The sequence below is a fragment of the Osmerus mordax genome, chromosome 7 (genome assembly GCF_038355195.1).
Source record: "Osmerus mordax isolate fOsmMor3 chromosome 7, fOsmMor3.pri, whole genome shotgun sequence".
In the NCBI taxonomy this organism is placed as follows: domain Eukaryota; kingdom Metazoa; phylum Chordata; class Actinopteri; order Osmeriformes; family Osmeridae; genus Osmerus; species Osmerus mordax.
This window is the reverse complement of record NC_090056.1, coordinates 3,713,337-3,733,617: the sequence shown is the minus strand read 5'-3', so window position 1 is coordinate 3,733,617 and position 20,281 is coordinate 3,713,337. Positions and strand designations below refer to the sequence as shown.

General features: G+C 42.2%; 1 protein-coding gene across 1 annotated transcript; it reads right to left on the bottom strand.

Moving 5' to 3' along the window:
- Nucleotides 1-2,091: 2,091 nt before the first annotated feature.
- Nucleotides 2,092-3,878, bottom strand: LOC136946526 (neurexophilin-2-like; the record flags this gene model as incomplete). The annotated part of the gene is given in 3 exon segments (XM_067240902.1): nt 2,092-2,516; nt 2,519-3,041; nt 3,732-3,878. Coding segments are annotated over 3 exon segments (975 nt in total), but the record flags the coding sequence as incomplete, so codon positions are not given.
- Nucleotides 3,879-20,281: the final 16,403 nt, after the last annotated feature.

Genomic DNA, 20,281 nt, shown 5'->3' with positions numbered 1-20,281 from the left:
TGTGGCTCATCTGTCCTCTAAATATATCATACGTGAAACAGACAGGTGAACAAAGATAAGTCATCTTTTGTTGTTTCTATGGGCCAGTGGCTGGTTGGTTAGTGTTGGTCCTATGGAGGAGGCTCTTCATTAGCTGCAGTCTGCAGAGCCTCCTCTACACACAGATACAGGCCCCAGATAGCACTGCTGGTGCTTTCATTTCCAGGAGCAGGCAGCCGGCTCGGGAACAACAGACACCTGTCAAATGTCACCACCTGAAGGGGAGGCAGAAGCACGGACCCCTTACACCCAGAGCCTCAAAGGACTGTCACTTCTGAGTGCTGCCTCTGTATCCCTATGAGAGATCTCTCTCTCTGGATGCTTACTAGTTCATTTAGGCTAATCTCCAAAGACCCACATCCACATGCATTCCCAGGCCCATGTGTGATGGGTTTTATTTGATATGTTACAGTCAGAACATTAACATGTCCCTTTGATCAGACTGGCAGACATGAGGAGAACACAGCAAGTAGACCAAGCACTGTTGAATACATGAACCCAGACTCCTTCTCAAGGCACACACTTGCATACACAAACACACTCACACACAAACACACACTCGGCAAAAAAAAAAAAAACTGCGTCAAAGAGTTGGCAGGTCATGAGAACCAGTCAAAGAGATGGAGAAGACAGAGAGAGAAAGACGGAGTGAGAGAGAAAGTGAGAGAGAGAGTAAACAGGATGAACATTTATTTGTTTATCTGTCGACAGAGTTTAATGACCCCTTGACCAGAGCATGTCACATGGAAACATAACTCATAGGTCTTCTGGCAGAACACACAGAAACATACAGAGAGAAACTAGCACATGACATTTAGTATGTCACATTTAAGGTCAAATGGCCAGAATTAAGTCAAGTAACCAACCACAAAGAGGACTGCATTTCTCTCTGAAGGACATGTCAGGACAACTTTCTCTCTCCCACTCTCAACAGTTTAAAACCTCCAATTGACTCAACCAATGGATCAACAAACATCCTTTTGTGGGTTTTCTTTTTTGTATTTTGTGTGTCCTTGTCATCCATCCACAGCTGATTTTAGAGTATTCCTTAGACTTCACCCCCTCCATCCACAATCTTGCTCACAATCCTCAATGCTATGGACATGATTATGTTGAAGAAATTATTCACCATATTTACTCTTTTCAGAGAATCTCTTGCTCTCTCTTACATTTCTCTCTGACAGCCTATTTTACTTTATTCTCTGTCTCTCTCTAGTGTTGTCAGCCTGGAACTGTCAGTGGAACCGAACCCTTCAGACACACCAATGGGATGTCAGTGAGTCTGAAACTGAACAGTCTGAAATTCTAGCTGACACTCCTCCTACCACCCCGCACCCCTTCCTCCCTCAACCATGTTTGTTACATCAGGACATACAGGTACCATCTCTGGCTCCCCTGTGGCCTGGCTCCCCTGGCCCATCCTGGGACACCCGCTGCACAGACCTCCCCCTCTCGCCCCACACTCCTTGGGGTTCACAGGTACAGGCAGAAATGGAGAGAAGAGAGGATGAGTGATGTGTGTGTTTGTGATGAATTAATGAGTAATAAAAAAATCGGCCCACAGAGCAGAGCAGTATGAAGGACAACATGTAATACAAGCCATTTATGTCTTTGGCTTATAGATGAGTATCATGCCCGCCAATCTGAATGTTGTCCCTTGAGGGAGAGATACACAGTCATCAAGGCCAATTTGTTTCCTGAAGGCCAGACCAGCAAAACATCTGCTATTTTTACTTCATAAACAAATGTGGGAGCCATCTGTAGGAACATAATTTAAAAGTAAATAAGTTTAAATGTAACCTTGAATGTTTATTGTAGTCTCTGATGTAAGCAAAATCACACAGGCCACCTACTTCTACCAATAGCAACACTTGACACAATAGATAGAACAATGCAATAACATTTTTGTTACATTATCTACACAATTTTTCTTTGTGAAACAGACAAAAAGATTGCAATGCAACTGTATTAGTTAATAGTTAAGTTAATAAGTGGCAGGCAAGGATGGGAGCACACAGGCATCAACACAGGCATCACAGGCATCAACTCCCTACAAATGATGTGTGCATGTCTTTACAGACTAGGCTATTGAGATTACCACCTACAATGCACTCATGCTCACATGCACTTTATACATTCAACCCTTAGCATTTCCCCTCTGTCTCTCATCCCTTATCCAAAGTATTGATGGTGTTCTTGCCAACTGTAGTCCGGGCAGACCTTCTGCACCAGTTTGTAGTCCAAACTGACGAACGAGACAAGAATACATAGGACCTTGCAGGGTTTGGCACAGACCCAGGCAGAGTGGGACTGGCTGTGTTCAGAGTAACAGGTCTGGGCCGGATCATACAGGCAGGGCCGGGTCCGCTTGGCCTGGCTGGTCCTCTGGTACTCCAGCCAGCAGTTCAGGGACTTAGTGACCATCTTCTCTTGCTGCTGCTGCTGATGCTCCGTCCCAGAGCTGCTGCTGGGCTGGGGGGGCTCCAGAACCGGAATTCTGAGTCTTCTGGAGGGTTCCGAAACTTCCTTCTAGGTTCTGGAATCTCCCAGTCCAAAGGCCTGGAAGGTGCAACGATGCTGACCGTCAGGTTCCCCAGACGAGTGGAGTTGTGTCGGAAGTAGAGGCTAAAAGTTCCGTTGACGTGGTCCACCAGCTTCCCTGTCAGCAGCAGGCTAAACTTGGCTGTCCCAACACTGAGGTAGAAGTCCCCCCAGCCAAACATCTTCCTGCTCTTGGTGGTTGGCGTCTTGATGTTAGGTTTGGTCCTGGGCCGATAAAGAGACTGGTCCAGGGAGGGGGAGAGGTTCTTCTGGGACCAAGCCTTGGAGCTGGGAGGCCTGGGCTTGGTAGATATGATTTGGAGCTCCTTGGTTGGTTGAGAGACCTTCAAAGCAGGTCCGACAGTTCTTCCTGCCTCCACAGCCTCATAGGGAGTTGTCTGTGAGGTTCCAGGCTCCAGTGAACTCTGACCTCTGTAGTCCAAAGGGCTGGCTGCTTCCTCCTCCTGCATTTGCAGGAACACAGCAAGGAAGATGATTAAAGCTACTTTCTTGCAGAGACTGGGTAAAACAGTTGACAATGAATCAATGTAATTAATAACTTTTTTATGTATAGGTGTATGCTTTAATTGAAATGTGAAACGTGATCAATAAGCTCCATCAACAGTACAACACTGTTTCACTCACACACATGGGCACATAAGTAAGCGCGCACACACACACACAGGTACACAGAAAATCTCATGCCCTTGTCTTTCAAGTCTACTGTCACATGCCCTAAGGCTAATACTTTGGAAGTGACCTTGAAGAAGAAAATTGGATTGTAAATAATATTGATCATTTTCTGTGTACATGGTTCTGAAAATTAGTGCACCCCTGCAGCAGGAAAACACAAGGGAATTCAAACCAACCACTGTCAAGATACAAAGTTAAACATCATTGAATCCTACGCCATTGTGTTAAAGCCATTGTGTTAAAACACATGAATTGCCTTCCTATTTAACGGTTCTGACTTTTATCAGTAGCTTAAAGCTTGTGTTGAATCTGAATTCTTAGGCTACAAATCTGGCTTCTGCTGGTTATGAGAAGAGGGTGTCTAAAACTATATGTATGTCATTCTCTCTCTCAAATATACTACTGTAACTGGAATTACATATCTGTAGTAACTAAGCAAGTTATAAAACACAAACAACTTGCCATACCGTTGGTAGAAACAGACTCATGAAGATAAAGTTGAAGAATACTGCCCTCATCTTGTCTACGTAGAGGTTCTCACAGCCCGCGACGGAGTAGGCTCCTAAACTAGGTTGAAAATAATTTAACGTTCCGAAGTTGTCAAATCACTACACTGAAGAGAACAAACTTGTTCAGCTGACCCTCTGCTTATTTTACCCATCCCTCTGTCTTCGGTGTCCTGAGCACTCGCTCTCTCTCTCTCTCTCTCTCTCTCTCTCTCTCGCTCTACCTCTCTCTCTACGTCTCTCTCTCTCGTCAATGTCGGTTCATCGGTGAGCAATAATTCACGAAAGGACCACATATGTTCAATCAAGAAACTGCAACAAAATTATCTGTATATAAAGTTATTATGCAATAAAATTGCATAATAACAAAACATTGATGACAGTTTCAAGGAATTAATTGACCGTTAGCAAATGTCTGCTAGTTAGACCGATGAATGAAGGTGGTTGTATTTTCATTAGTGTATTTTTAGGTAAGTAGCTAGCTGTTCTATTAAAGACTGGCGGCAGTAAAATTATTTTTTCCATCAACCCATTTTTCCATCAAAGGTCGTCGCTCATTTAAAGATGCCTAGTTTACCGCGAAAGCAACAAGAAACTTTGAATCCCTGGAACTTTCAGAGATTTGTCAGCACATCAATTATTCACAGTAAAGCATAGTTTAGTTGCAGAACTGACGATGTGCCCATGTAGATGCACAGGCTGTAAACAATCACATTCAGGCCAATTTGAGAACTTACAGGCCCACCATGGGCGGATCTACAGGGGGGCAAGGGGGGACAGCTGCCCCCCCACTCTAGAGCCCTGCCCCCCCCCCCCTGCTGCCCCCCTAACTTTGGTAATCCAAAAACTATACTTGCAAAAACAAACCGCCACCATGTCCACAAGCTTTTCAAAACATTGAACTGAACAATACATTTACCGAAAGTGAACAATTATTTTTTTTATTGGGTGTGCTCAAGCCTTCGGCGAGAGCACAACCTTTGTTCTCTCTCATATATATTTATTGGGTGTGCTCAAGCCTTCGGCGAGCACAACCATTGTTACATTTACATTTAGTCGACGCTCTTATCCAGAGCGACTTACGGTAATAACAGGGACATTCCCCCCGAGGCAAGTAGGGTGTTTTAGATGTTTCCCTGCTCCAACACACCTGATTCAAAGGAATGGTCGTTTCATTTGAATCAGGTGTGTTGGAGCAGGGAAACATCTAAAACATGCAGGGCAGGGGGTCCCGAGGACCAGGATTGAGAACTACTGAGCTAGACTAACTAGTACTTAGAGCTACGGTAAACAGTCAAAAAGCAGCTAGCTAGGTGCAAATAAAAACTCCTTAAAACAAATCGTTTTCAGTACAGTACGTTTATTTCGGTGGGGTTATTCTGTATAGTTAAAATTTGCCTCGTTGGCTAGACTAGTAAATGTAGACTAAGTTAGCCGGTTGCAAACTGAGGTAACGGCTAATATCCTCAACAACACCTAAGCTAGGACTCGGAGAATCTCACCTTTCAGTTGCTGCAAGAAATTTGGCTACACCGCCGGACTAGTATTTTTGCTGTCCCTAGTCTTGGTAGGTAGGCTACAACGGATATAACCCTTTATTAAATGAGCAAAATATGTCCCTGCCGTTGTGCGTGGACCCTGCTGACTGTACAAAACTTAAGAGCCGTTGAGAAGACCGTTGACAAAGTTAAGTTTATGCTGCAGATAAACCAGCAGCTGGGTTAAAGTGAGGCAGGTAAGGTACCAGGTGACGTAGGAGTGAAAGAGAGGAGGAGGACAATTTGCATTGTTTCAACTGTTGCCGAGAATGACCCAGCCACTAACCCAGCGGCTGGGCTGCACAAAAACTACACAGCACCATGGAAATAACCCAACAAATATACACTTATACATACTTGAGGAGTGAGTTTCACCGATTCACTCCGGCTACATTCACCCTTCTGAAACTCACTCCGGTGGTTAGCTGACGCTGACCTAGTGAGATCCGGGTCACAGCACCAATGTGACGGGTATGTAACAGACGTGGTCTTGCAAGTTCCGTCAGAGTTTTCCGGACCGTGTTCATACTTCACCGAGGATTGAAGACGCCATCTCTGACTTCCCAAGAGCCACCACTACCAGCTACGCCAAAGAAAAGCTAGCTATTCAATGATGTGGGTGGCCTGTTACATACTTGAGGAGTGAGTTTCACCGATTCACACCGGCTACATGTGCACAAAGGGAACTCAGTGCTAGCCTACGTCACAACGTCAGCAACGACGCATAGACATGCTTAGATGTGCTAGTAAGACCATTATCGTATCGTGCCGTGGTGTACTAGCAGCATCTTACATTTACATTTAGTAATTTAGCAGATGCTCTTATCCAGAGCGACTTACAGTAAGTACAGGGACATTCCCCCCGAGGCAAGTAGAGTGAAGTGCCTTGCCCAAGGACACAACGTTGTTTGGCACAGCCGGGACTCGAACCAACAACCTTCTGATTACGACTCCCTACCCGCTCAGCCACCTGACCCCCCTACAATCTTACACTTAAGCAATTCAAGACATGCATGTACAGTAAGTAATGTCATATTAAATAATGTATTTAAACTCAAGCTTGTGTGATGTGTCGCTGTCTTCAATGCCACAGTCTAAACTTTATGTCAAAAGAAAGATTTTTTTTTTGGCTAGCAACAGCAGCTAGGCTAGCTTGCTCGTAGCACAATTTACCAGGGTCAGCTTCTCCACGCAGGGCTGTAGACTGAGACCAAATGGTCACATTTGGCATTGTTACTGACAATGATCGCTTCCAGAAAACTTCTTTTGAATTAACCATTTCCCCCTAAATGAATGTCAAGCTTATTACGTTTTGGGGGTCATATTTTCAGTTAGCTGATGGTACTGTTTGAATCGCGATTCCATCTAGTCTAAATACTGCTGGTGACAATGAATGAACGCAATATGAGTAGGCTAGCTACTCTTAATAATGCTTCAGCATTCCTAGTATAGACCTCCGGACGTCACATGACTTTACTGTTTACGTCGCCATTTTGGCAGGAAAGTAGTGGCAAAAATGAACAGCGCCAGCACGGATTTCAACCTGTCCGAGTTCACTGCGCACTTTAATTCAAAAGACATAGGCAGCTATAAACCAAAACTTGATCGATTAAACATTAGTGATCCATATAATGCTCCCGGAGTTATTTTTACGACCTTTACGAGTGAAACGGAAGGCTTCCCTGACCTTCTGTATCCAGATATTTAGACTAGCTACAACTCTCTATCAACTTTCATTCGTCCTACTCTGGAGAGGAAAGCCTACAAAAGCCTGGAGGGATATAAATGGACGCAATCAGCTGGATTACTGATGAATATTCAGCTTTGAAGTCTACCGGCTACAAATTGCTAGCTAGCGTTAGCAACGTTCGTCAACGGTTAGCTACTAACGTTGGCTAACATACATTATATCAGTGCACTTTTCATCACAAAAATGTCATTACATATTTATTACAAATAAGTCATTCCAAGAGACTGAATGATCCTCAGTTGAAGCCATGGGTGGATGTCAGGAATTATAGGGTTCTTCTCTCTGGATCTTAGAAATCCTATCAGAATCAGAATCAGAATCAGAAAGGGATTTATTCGCCATGAAAGTTTGCACAGACAAGGAATTTGCTTTGGCAGGAAGGTGCATACAATAAACATATACCTAAAATTTAAATATGTGGACTAACTATACTAAGGGTACATAAACTAGCAGTACTAAGTGGGATTAGAATAGAATTAAATATACAATAAAATATAAGTTGCCGTAAATTACAAAATACAAAATTATAAAAATACAAAAATACAAAAATACAAATATTACAAAAAATACAAATGTACAAGATACCATGTTGTGGTGCAGTGCAAAAGCAGAGTGTTTTAAGCAAGAAGTCATTTTGAGTCAGTGTGGTCCCTTGGCCTTGTTGAAGAGGCCAACAGCGGAAGGGAAGAAACTGTTTTTGTGGCGTGAGGTATTGGTCCTGATAGACCGCAGCCTTCTGCCGGAGGGGAGTGACTGAAACAGGGAGTGTCCAGGGTGGGAGGAGTCGGCCACAATCTTCCTCGCTCGCCTCAGGGTCCTCGAGGTGTGCAGGTCCTCGAGGGTAGGCAGATTGCAGCCAATCACCTTCTCAGCAGTACGGATGATACGCTGCAGTCTGCTCTTGTCCTTGGCAGTGGCAGCAGCGTACCAGACGGTGATGGAGGAGGTGAGGATGGACTCAATGATGGCTGAGTAGAAGTGCACCATCATTGTCTTTGGCAGGTTGAACTTCTTCAGCTGCCGAAGGAAGTACATCCTCTGTTGTGCTTTCTTGATGAGGGAGCTGATGTTCAGTTCCCACTTGAGGTCCTGGGAGAGGATAGTGCCCAGGAAGCGGAAGGACTCCACAGTGTTGACTGGGGAGTCACACAGGGTGATGGGGGTGAGTGGGGCTGTGTTCCTCCTGAAGTCCACAACCATCTCCACTGTCTTAAGAACATTGAGCTCTAAGTTGTTCTGGCTGCACCAGGTCACCAGGTTGGCCGCTTCCCACCTATAATCAGACTCGTCTCCACCAGAGATGAGCCCAATAAGGGTGGTGTCGTCCGCAAACTTCAGGAGTTTGACGGACGGATGACTGGAGGTGCAACTGTTGGTGTACAGGGAGAAGAGCAGAGGAGAAAGGACGCAGCCCTGAGGTGATCCGGTGCTGATGGACCGGGAGTCAGAGACTTGTGTTCCCAGCTTAACGCACTGCTTCCTGTCAGACAGGAAGTCTGTGATCCACCTGCAGGTGGAATCAGGCACGTTCAGCTGGGAGAGCTTGTCCTGAAGCAGGGCGGGGATGATGGTATTGAAGGCAGAGCTGAAGTCCACAAACAGGATCCTGGCATAGGATGCTGGGGAGTCCAGGTGCTGTAGGGTGAAGTGGAGGGCCATGTTAACTGCATCGTCCACAGACCTGTTGGCTCTGTAGGCAAACTGCAGGGGGTCCAGTAGAGGGTCAGTGATATAAAATGCTCTCCCTTTATCTTTTCCATGATGGTTCAGGCATCCCGGCGCACAGCAGCTATCCACCATGTTGAATCAACGTTTATTGAAATAGGCAGCAAATTAAACTATGTATAATATGTATGTAAGTATATATGAATGTACACTCTGGCACTCCACTTGGCTCTCCACTTTCCTGCCAAAATGGCGCTGACCGGTGCATGCTAGGATTGCGTGACGTCAACTCCCGGAGCTCAATTGTTCTTTGAATCTTTATTGTTGGAATGCTGCTTCAGCATTCCAACTATTTCCAACTATTGTTCTTCGAATATTTATTCAACTTCTTCATATTCTATTTCTTCCTTGACACCTTTCAGCTCCTTCAAATCTTCAGCTATTAAAACCGTTCAGCTATCAAAAAATTCTGCAGTTTCAGGTTGAGTGCTATGACATTTCAGCTTTCTACCTCTTACTGTATGCTTGAATTAATATAAATCAATATTCATAATATTTTTAACATGGTTTTCCAATTTAGTTTTCTTTTCAAATCCTCTTAATCCTCTTAAACTTCTTCAACTTTCAAATCCTTCTTCTTCCTCAATCTTTCAGCTACAGCCATCATTTAAACTTTAAAATGTTGACAAAACCTTAAACTATTTTTTTGTAATTCAGCTTTTTGATATCTATTCAACTTTTTTCAAAATCACTGATTATGTTTCATGAGTTTTTCAAACCGTTTCTGAGATTTACATGGGTGTGTATGTGAGAGCCTAGAGTGCTGACTGTGAAGAGGAGCTTCAGAATCTGGTTGAAAAAATATTTGTAGTTTGCCAGCATTGCCAGAATTTTCACTTTTCATGCTTCATTAAATAGATAGGAAATGTTGTGCTGGTCGTAGACATTTGTCTGTGGAATCCAACAGACTTACACATTTGTTCAGAGCTCCACGAAAGCGAGACAAAGTCCAACTCTCGCCCCATAGAGACCAATGCAAATCTGCTGACAAATTTCTCAGCGAAAGCAGAAGGTACAAGTTTTTGAAACTGCCGGTAAAGTCGTATTTCGGACCGAACAGACAATCTGTGGTTTTGGCAGAGTCTTGGGTCTCGGAAAATATCCTTATTTTTTGGATTGGATGAATAGGTTTGCGTCTAGGTTAACCTGTTTGAGGTGTGGATTCCAGGTACATTTCTGTTATTCTCTCTGCCCAGCTCGTTAACGGCAAAGAACTTATATTGACAAGAAGTGAAAGCCAATAGAACGCTCCATTGCAACACCACGTAGGGATGGGCGATACCAATCATTTTCTTTTCGATCCGATACCAAGTACTTTCAAGACCAGTATCGTCGATATCAATACCGATACCGATACTTCTATGAAATACTTTTGAGTAATTTTATAATGCTTTCTGAAAGCCATCGTTATTAATATTAAATAATCCGCAATAGGCATTATGTGTCTGTGTTGCCTCCTCTGCTCGCGTCAGCTGTACTTCGTTGTTCTCTTTAGGGTGTTTAACTTTTAGATGCTTGTTATGTTTGTGGTATTGCCACAATGGCGTATTGTTGTTTGACAAATGTCACATAAAGCTTCATCGTTGTTAACTGGAGTGAAATAACTCCAGATTATGCTTCTTTTTCTTTCAGTCATGACCAGTGGTGTAGTGGTAAAATTTGAGGTGGGTAAACTATGAATTTTATTATTTATTTATTTATTATTACGTTTCATTAGGCCTATTTAGATGGAACCGGGCCCCGTTCGTCGTAAGGGTTGAAGCTAAGTTAATCAATTGTCCCTTTAGCCCGTTAACATTTGCGAGATGATTGAGAACAGCAAATTGGTTCGTCAACGGCTAATCCGCATCCAAATCATGTGGTTAATTTCAATCAGGCAAAATTTATCAGGGAAATTGCACGTGCACGTCCTACTTCGAAAGGCAGGAAAGGTCGATCACCAAAACTGTGATTTTCTAACGGTATGATGGCGGAAAAGACGAAAGAGAGAGCGGTGATATTCTCGCCATCCGAGCAAACTATTATAATGAGTCTCTACGAAGACAATAAGCATATTATCATGGCTAAGTCAAACACCGCCACCGCTGCCAGAGCAAGACAAGCAGCTTGGCAAAAAATTGACGATAAGCTAAATGCTAAGTTTTGGGAAAATGTATAGGCTCATCTTAAGTGCCTCATTACCCCAATCAATCAGATCACATGCTGACAGCTTAATGGAAATTAATAATCGAATGAGATCTTGCTAGCGAAAATAATGATCTCAACTCTTTCAGAATAAGTAGATAAATCAAGGTCGAGTATCTAATTGATACGAATTCATAGACATTTACGAGGATATATGTACTGAAAGCGATCATGTAGGCCTACTATATATGTGTATGCATGTAGGCCTATGTGTAAATCCCTCTTTGATTTCATTGACTGGGACATGGCAGGGAATATGATGAATTGATTCATCAGCTGGTTAAGCGCCAAGTACACTTATCTTACAGCAACGCATGCTGCAGCTTTGCCCATGTTTTTTGCATCGCTAGGCCTACTGTATAAAAATGTACCTGACGCAAAAAACCTCAAGGCTATGCAGAGTCTGAAGCACAGTTAAAGTTTCAAGTAGCTTTATTGTCAATTTCTTCACATGTCAAGACATAAAAAGGAATCGATATGACGTTTCCCACTCTCCCACAGTGAAGCATATAAAAATCACAGGCACAACAGATAAGACAAGACATTTCCTAAAACATAGCGTTACATATTCACATACAGCAGCATAAGCTCATAATAAAGCATAAAGCTAGCTGCTTTATGCTTTAAGATACTATTTTAAAAGAAATTCCTGCATTAAAATAATGTATCATTACAGTTTGTATGATTTGGTCATTTATTATCACACTAGCATGTAATTATCACGCCAAACAATTACACTGCACTAAACTGTAAGTGTAAATGTAAAGTGAAAATAAGAAAACCAGTCAGTATGATGACTTGAGCGAATATCATTCACGTCTTACTAAAACAGCGGCCACGCGAAAGGGGTCCGTGTACCTTGTGGCCATTGTTTTTTCTATTTTGCAACCCGTGTTGACAAACGCAAAATAGGGCCGTAATATCGTTTTGTCACTTTAGTAAGTCGAACACACATTTAAGTATAACGGCTTGTTTTTGGTTGTTTCGTTTTTTTTGGAATAATGAAATAACCATATAACACAAATGGTATAACGAGCCATTAATCGTTGTTTTGATTATTCCATATCCTTTATGCTGATATCTCCAAAAGATGAAAAATAGGCTCGTAATATCGATTTGTCCATTTCGGAAGTCAGAACCAGATGATGGGGAAAGGCTTGGTTTCCGTTGTTTTGTTTCATTTTGGAATTACGGAATATCCATATAACACAAACGGTATAACGAGCCATTTACTCATTTGTTTGATCGGCCGTATTATGCATACTGGCAACAAGTGAAAAAGAGAGAGAGGGGGAAAAATGTGAAACTATTGGGGGTGTTATTACTTGCGCACACCAGAGGGCAGCAACGACTAGCTTTAAAAATATTTTTTCCTGTGATCTGCAGGCCTACAATCTTGACGACATGGCAGCAGGTTCTTTAGTAGAAGACACACACACCAAACTGAAGGCACATGTTGACCGCGTTTGCTAGTTGCTACTTAGTTAATAAATCTTTGATGAACCCAAGTTTCTTTAATATATATTAAGTTTCTTTAATATATATTAGAAACATTACAAGACGGGGCTCCAGTGTGTGTTCAAACAAGGCCAAAAGTGCCAGACGGTATCAATCACACCCGTGCAAGTAACACTCCACGCCCCAACCCTCCCTCCCCCCACCTAAATTACGCTTTCAGTTCTGTTGTACGTCTTAATGAAGTGCATTGAGGCAATCATAGTAAGAAAGTTGAGGTCATGTGGGATACCTTTGCAGTTTACATAGACACACAACTGACAGAGGCACTGTTGTGGATACTTTTTTCAAAGTTCTGATCATATTCCAAATTCAACTTCTTCAAAGTCCAAAAACAGTACGGAGCAGCAACGAGAGGGTTACCAGGAAAATCTGATTTCCCTTTTGTCTGTGTGTGTCAAGTGTGATGACTGTATTCCTCCACAGATACCATGGGCTTGGACATGGAGTTGGACCAGTTACTTTTCACTTTGACTTGATGGGTGTGACCTGTGAAGAATGAATGGCACCATGCAATGGTGAAGGGCTATAACCCAGGGTTGATTGCAACTGGTGTTGGAAAACACATGTAGTAGGGCAGAATAGAGGACCTGGGCACAAGTTACTGGTTTGGTCCCTGGTTAGTCCCCAAAAACGTGGCAGAAACAGCAGAAACTATTCAATGGCATTGCATCAAGGCCCAATTGGAGCAGAAGTCGTAGGATATTTACAATTGTAGTAGGCCAATAGATCTGTTTTAAAAGTTCAGGGGTGTAATTTGTTGGATGTAAAAGGTGAAGCACAGACAAAAGGGAAATCAGATTTTCCTGGGAACCCTCTCGTTGCTGCTCCGTACTGTTTTTGGACTTTGAAGAAGTTGAATTTGGAATATGATCAGAACTTTGAAAAAAGTATCCACAACAGTGCCTCTGTCAGTTGTGTGTCTATGTAAACTGCAAAGGTATCCCACATGACCTCAACTTTCTTACTATGATTGCCTCAATGCACTTCATTAAGACGTACAACAGAACTGAAAGCGTAATTTAGGTGGGGGGAGGGAGGGTTAGGGCGTGGAGTGTTACTTGCACGGGTGTGATTGATACCGTCTGGCACTTTTGGCCTTGTTTGAACACACACTGGAGCCCCGTTTTGTAATGTTTCTAATATATATTAAAGAAACTTAATATATATTAAAGAAACTTGGGTTCATCAAAGATTTATTAACTAAGTAGCAACTAGCAAACGCGGTCAACATGTGCCTTCAGTTTGGTATGTGTGTCTTCTACTAAAGAACCTGCTGCCATGTCAAGATTGTAGGCCTGCAGATCACAGGAAAACATTTTTTAAAGCTAGTCGTTGCTGCCCTCTGGTGTTTGCAAGTAATAACACCCCCAATAGTTTCACATTTTTCCCCCTCTCTCTCTTTTTCACTTGTGCCAGTATGCATAATACGGCCTATCAAACAAATGAGTAAATGGCTCGTTATACCGTTTGTGTTATATGGATATTCCGTAATTCCAAAATGAAACAAAACAACGGAAACCAAGCCTTTCCCCATCATCTGGTTCTGACATCCAAAATGGACAAAACGATATTACGAGGCTATTTTTCATTTTTTGCAGATACCAGCATAAAGGATATGGAATAATCAAACAAACGAGTAAATGGCTCGTAATACCATTTGTGTTATATGGTTATTCCGTTATTCCAAAATAAAACAAAACAACCAAAAACAAGCCGTTATACTTAAATGTGTGTTCGACTTACTAAAGTGACAAAACGATATTACGGCCCTATTTTGCGTTTGTCAACACGGGTTGCAAAATAGAAAAACCAATGGCCACAAGGTACACGGACCGTTTCCTCTAGCTACCACTACAGCGCCTATGCAGGTCAAGTATGGCGTGAAATTAGTGCCAGGAGAGCGAGCTCTGTAAAAACGATTTGTAACTTGCAAAAAAGATTTGTGTCTCTGTAGAAAATGATTCGTGTACTTGCAAAAAAGGTTTTGTGTCTCCGTAGAAGAAGGCAAGATTTGTGTCCTTGCAAAACAGATTTGTGTACTTGCAAAAAAAGTTTTGTGTCTCCGTAGAAGAAGGCAAGATTCGTGTACTTGTAAAAAAAAGTTTTGTGTCTCCGTAGAAGAAAAAGATTTGTGTACTTGTAAAAAAAAGTTTTGTGTCTCCGTAGAAGAAAATGATTCTTGTACTTGTAAAAAAAAGTTTTGTGTCTCCGTAGAAGAAAAAGATTTGTGTACTTGTAAAAAAAGTTTTGTGTCTCCGTAGAAGAAAAAGATTTGTGTACTTGTAAAAAAAAGTTTTGTGTCTCCATAGAAGAAGGCGGGAACAATGCTCCCAAAACCATCTAAGCCAATCAAATATAGCCATTTCTGTGTCTAGTATCATTGGACATTTTCGTCTGTCTATCACACAAAGAACGTCAGCGAATAAGAATAAAACTAGAACGCTGATGATTTCAATGGCGAGTCATTTGGTAAGTAGTTCAAAATATCCATTTACATTTAGTCATTTAGCAGACGCTCTTATCCAGAGCGACTTACAGTAAGTACAGGGACATTCCCCCGAAGCAAGTAGGGTGAAGTGTCTTGCCCAAGGACACAACGTCAGTTGGCATGACCGGGAATCGAACTGGCAACCTTCGGATTACTAGCCCGATTCCCTCACCGCTCAGCCACCTGACTCCCGGGCATGCAGCCATGGGCATGTATCTTTAATGCAACATTTAAAGATTATTCGGTTAGCACACTCTTAACAGTATAAATTAATGGATAAGAGTCGTAGTAAGTTGAATAGTTTTTTAATGTATATATGTATTCGGATATTTAATTAGACGACCAGTCATTAAACCTAGCCTTAGTTGGACAATGTGCAGCTAAATGGCAGCGAACTGCCACGAAATCACTCAATATAGTTAGTGGTTTTCATTCGAAATGAAAGCTGGCAGTAAATAATACACTCTAGAGTGAAAGATCCATATATTTTTAATTTATGCGCTTAACTTTCCCAGCCAACATTTGAGATCTATCCAGTGTGTCCAGCTCATGTTTAGTTTAGCATGGCGAATACACCAACATTAAAAAACATGTAAAGTTGTGAACGCTTGGTATGATGCTTACCGGCTGCAATTTAGCTGCACATTGTCCAACTAATGCTAGGTTTAATGACTGGTCCTCTAATTAAATATCCGTATACATATTTACATTAAAAAACTATTTAACTTACTACGACTCTTATCCATTAATTTATACTGTTAAGAGTGTGCTAACCGAATAATCTTTAAATGTTGCATTAAAGGTACATGCCCATGGATATTTTGAACTACTTACCAAATGACTCGTCATTGAAATCATCAGCACTCTAGTTTTGTTCTTATTCGCTGACGTTCTTTGTGTGATAGACAGACGAAAATGTCCAATGATACTAGACACAGAAATGGCTATATTTGATTGGCTTAGATGGTTTTGGGAGCATTGTTCCCGCCTTCTTCTACGGAGACACAAAACTTTTTTTTACAAGTACACAAATCTTTTTCTTCTACGGAGACACAAAACTTTTTTTCACAAGTACACAAATCTTTTTCTTCTACGGAGACACAAAACTTTTTTTTACAAGTACACAAATCTTTTTTGCAAGTTACAAATCTTTTATGCAAGTACACAAATCTTGCCTTCTTCTACGGAGACACAAAACTTTTTTTTTGCAAGTACACAAATCATTTTCTACAGAGACACAAATCTTTTTTGCAAGTTACAAATCCTTTTTACAGAGCTCGCTCTCCTGGCACTAATTTCATGCCATAGTCACGTGAAAAATGATTCAAAGACTCGTACCCGAAGACCGAGTCAGGAAATGAACTAATCATTTCTGTTTACTTGGACGAGCCTATGCAACAGTCCCGATGCGCGGCCACGAGAAAATGAACGAATCATTCTTTGAGAGGACTCGTTACTCCCGAGTCCTTCTAAGGATTCGTTCAAAATGAACGAATCGTTCACGAACGACACATCACTATTGGCTATTGCGCAATACCCTGGACTCGCAGCAGTATGGCAACACTATCAGCGCAACATTTTATAAACTTTTGCTGTATACTGCTTGTGTATTACATTTGTGTTAAATATAGGCTCAATAGCTCATAACATTTGTGTTTGTCATTTCACTCATTTGATAGGATTATGATAAAACGCAGCAACTAGTGTCTGCACTGCACTGCGATGCTAGCTAGGTTATCGAAAAGTCGGAGCAAATTTACAAATTAGGAGTTTCATCAATAAAATAAGCACTTTTTCAGCAACTACACTGCCCACTTCTCGTTACATTTTAATTCAGATGCTGATTTACAAGTACCGCTTAGCTGAAATATGAATTGTAAAAACTTAGAGCAATGACGGTCAAAGGATTCTGTTTGTCTTGTTGGTCACGGTAACCCCGCCCCTGACGCAAGCGGTTCTTTCTTGGTTCACAATCTAGCCCAGCTCCGAAGTGGTGCTTTTAGCGAACCTCGTACGAACCACTTACGAACCACTTTTCCGGTTCTCAGTCTGTCGAAAGAGAAAGAACTGGTTCGCGATTAAGCACCGGCTCCGAACCGGCCCCCAAAATGCGTTGGTGGAAAAGGGGTAAAAGATATTGAGGCAATGTGGACACTTACATAAATACACCCCTTTCAGACATTTTATATTGCATTTCTCATTCCTAAAGAATGTATAATACATTACAACACATATTCTAGAACTGTAATCACCAGCTGCATATCAGGCACGGCACTAACTATGATCCCAGTTATTAATATGTGTGGCATTTTAATCACTGAATGCATCACGGGCACTGTGCACGAGTGAATATAACAACAGGATTTATGAAGGAGGCATGTCTTAAAGTTATGTATTGTGCTTATTAAAGTTATGCATTGTGCTTATTAAAGTTATGAAACTTAGAAGTGTGCTCAGGCTTAAACATTGGGTCTCACACTGAGTGTGGGAAGCAGGCTGTTCTTTGTGTCTCTATCTTTTCATTTTCAGAAACAACCTTGAATCTGGGTGGAGATGGCACCCGAGCAGGTGGGACGCGGAGGCAAGAACAACTCCCTGATGCACGAGAGAACAAGCTCAACCCTCTTTTCATCTTTCTGTTTTAATTGCACTGCATATTATATGCTGGGGCAGGGAAAGATAGCCAGTTGGACTTCGTGAACCAGCCCAAACTCTGTTGCGGGTAGGGAAACGTAGACAGCCCCAGAGCTCTGTACTTGTTGATTTCCAACTGCTGCATTAAAGCTGAGATTATCGGACCTCTGTGACTCCAGACCACTCTTTCTAGAACACAGATTTGTGTCATAGAATACCATCATTACATATTGGAATAGACACAAAGATTTAGAATCCTTCATTCCATTCCACCCTTTATAAAGACACATCTGCCCGCACACTACATCTAACATCTAACTGAACGAACACAACAACTGAAATCCCTCGCATGGCCGTTGTAACCGAACTATTTTCCACAAGTCTTTGCGTTTTTTGACATGCCGCACTGCATGCTGGGTACTCAAGGTACTCATGAGTCTCCTGCATTAACAAGTTCTGCTCGATTAGCAAGCTATTTTTACTAATGTTTTGTTGGCTATTGAATGGTAATGCAAGCTAGCTAAACACAATGTTAGTTAGCTTGGCTAAACTGGTTTTCATAGCAACAGAAATCAACAAATCAGATCAGTCGAACTTTATTCAGAAAGGGGGGATCTGTATTTTTTACTCTACTCTTAACACATGACTATGTTAAACTTAATGTCTGCACCTCTCTGTCACCAACTGTCTCTGGAGTGGAGGGTGGGGGCTTCATATCCAACAAATTACACCCCTGAACTTTTAAAACAGATCTAATGGCCTACGACAATTGTAAATATCCTATGGCTTCTTCTCCAATTGGGCCTTGATACAATGTCATCTAATATTTTCTTCCCATTCTGCACAGTTTTTGGGGACTTTCCACACCAGCACCCTTTGCCCAGTCCCTCTATTCTGCCCTACTACATGTGTTTTCCAACACCAGTTACAATCAACCCTGGGCCGGGACGGCGCCAGATAATTTTTAATACAGGTGCTGAGGAGGTGCTAGATCATTGACAGGGGGAGCTGCGCAATTATATATACATAAATACTATTAATAAAGAAGCAGTACTTCTCTTGAGTGGTTTTTATTCAGATGAATAATCATTGGATTCAGGTCAAAAGTCTATCACTTGAACTGGTTTCATCACTTTAAGATACTCAAAGTCAGCAGCTTGGCATACTGGGACATGGAAAGGATTAAACAATTAGACTTTCATCAAAGTAAAAAATGCTGGTTTGTCCTTTTTCATCAATGTCCTCAAAAAAGCAGGCTGCAGAGCTACTGTGTCTGTGGGGTGACTGTCTCTGGAGGGCTGGTAGGCAGGGGCAAGCAGGGCCTGCAGGCAGGCAGGCAGGCAGGCAGGGCAGGCCAGCTGGATGAAGCTGTCCAGGGGTCAGGGCTGACGAGAAGCTGTCCAGCTAGAGAGGGGTAGTCCAGGAAGGGGTCTGTGTAGATCTCACCATCCTCGAGTCTGTTGCATCCTCTGTTGAACTCTGTTGAGCAGGCCTCTGCATGACCCTCCAGACCTGTAAAAGTGAAGAAAGGATCCATGTCAGTTCAGTTGTGAAAAACACAGCTTTTTCAATCTACACTTGACATAAACTACAGTTTTATCTGTGAAATGCAGTGGCATTACTTGAACTTGAATCCAAATGTGTTGACCTGATGGAGACCCAAGCAAAGTCACTCAAAACACGGGTTCGATTCCAGGCTCTGGCAAGAGTATTTAGCTCTAAACTGGTTAATATATACACATCTGACAAAAGACCAGCTCGACCTTTGCCTGTAAACAGTGATTCTGACTGTCAGAGACCTTTAAATAGCCTGACTTACTGAAATTGGCAAAACTAGCCTGGCTAACGTAAGTCGCTTTCTCAGGGCATATGACGAATGTAACAGGCTCGCCTTGAAAAATCAGATATACTGGCTATCTTTAGCAGGCCCTTGTCTACAAAAAGCAGTCCTCCCTGACGTTTTTGGAGTTCAATTGAGTGAAATACAAAATTGTTTACACACGCCAGTGGGCGAGCCGAGCCTGACTCTGAGGCTAACGCCTGGGACACACTGCCTGCGATCGGCTGCGATCTGCTGCGACGCGCCTGGAAGCGCCTCCTTTTTTCTTTCGGCGCCCATGTTATCAAATGGGACCGACCACACTGGCTGCAAAGCGCTGCGATTGCCTGCGATCGCCTGCGATCTGCAGCGATCGTTTCGGCAGCTGGTCGAATTTTTTCGCGAGACGCTTGCGAAATCGGCTGCAGGATGATGAAATACACCATATTATTTGATATATTTGAATAAAAAAACATGTTATTAAGATTTTACTCCATTAATTGTAGACTACGGTGAACATTTGTAAAGTTGTAGACTTTATAATTACACAATGTTGGTAACGAACGTCCTTCACATGTGGTTGTTTGTTTGAGAGAAACGAGTTGTCACGCGTTGCACACAACACACACGCAGACATAGCCTACCGAGAGAGAACCCCCAAGTCGATTTCTAAAATCAGCATCAAATGAATTCTCGAAGTTGAAAAGCACAGGGAGTTGTTGTATGTCAGCAACAATTTTACAAGGACAACGTAGATAAGGATCAATGCTGGGATATAGCCAATGCCATGTTTATGTACCATGTCAGCGTAAAGGAAAGCTCAGAGTAGCTGAAAGGCTTGGTGAC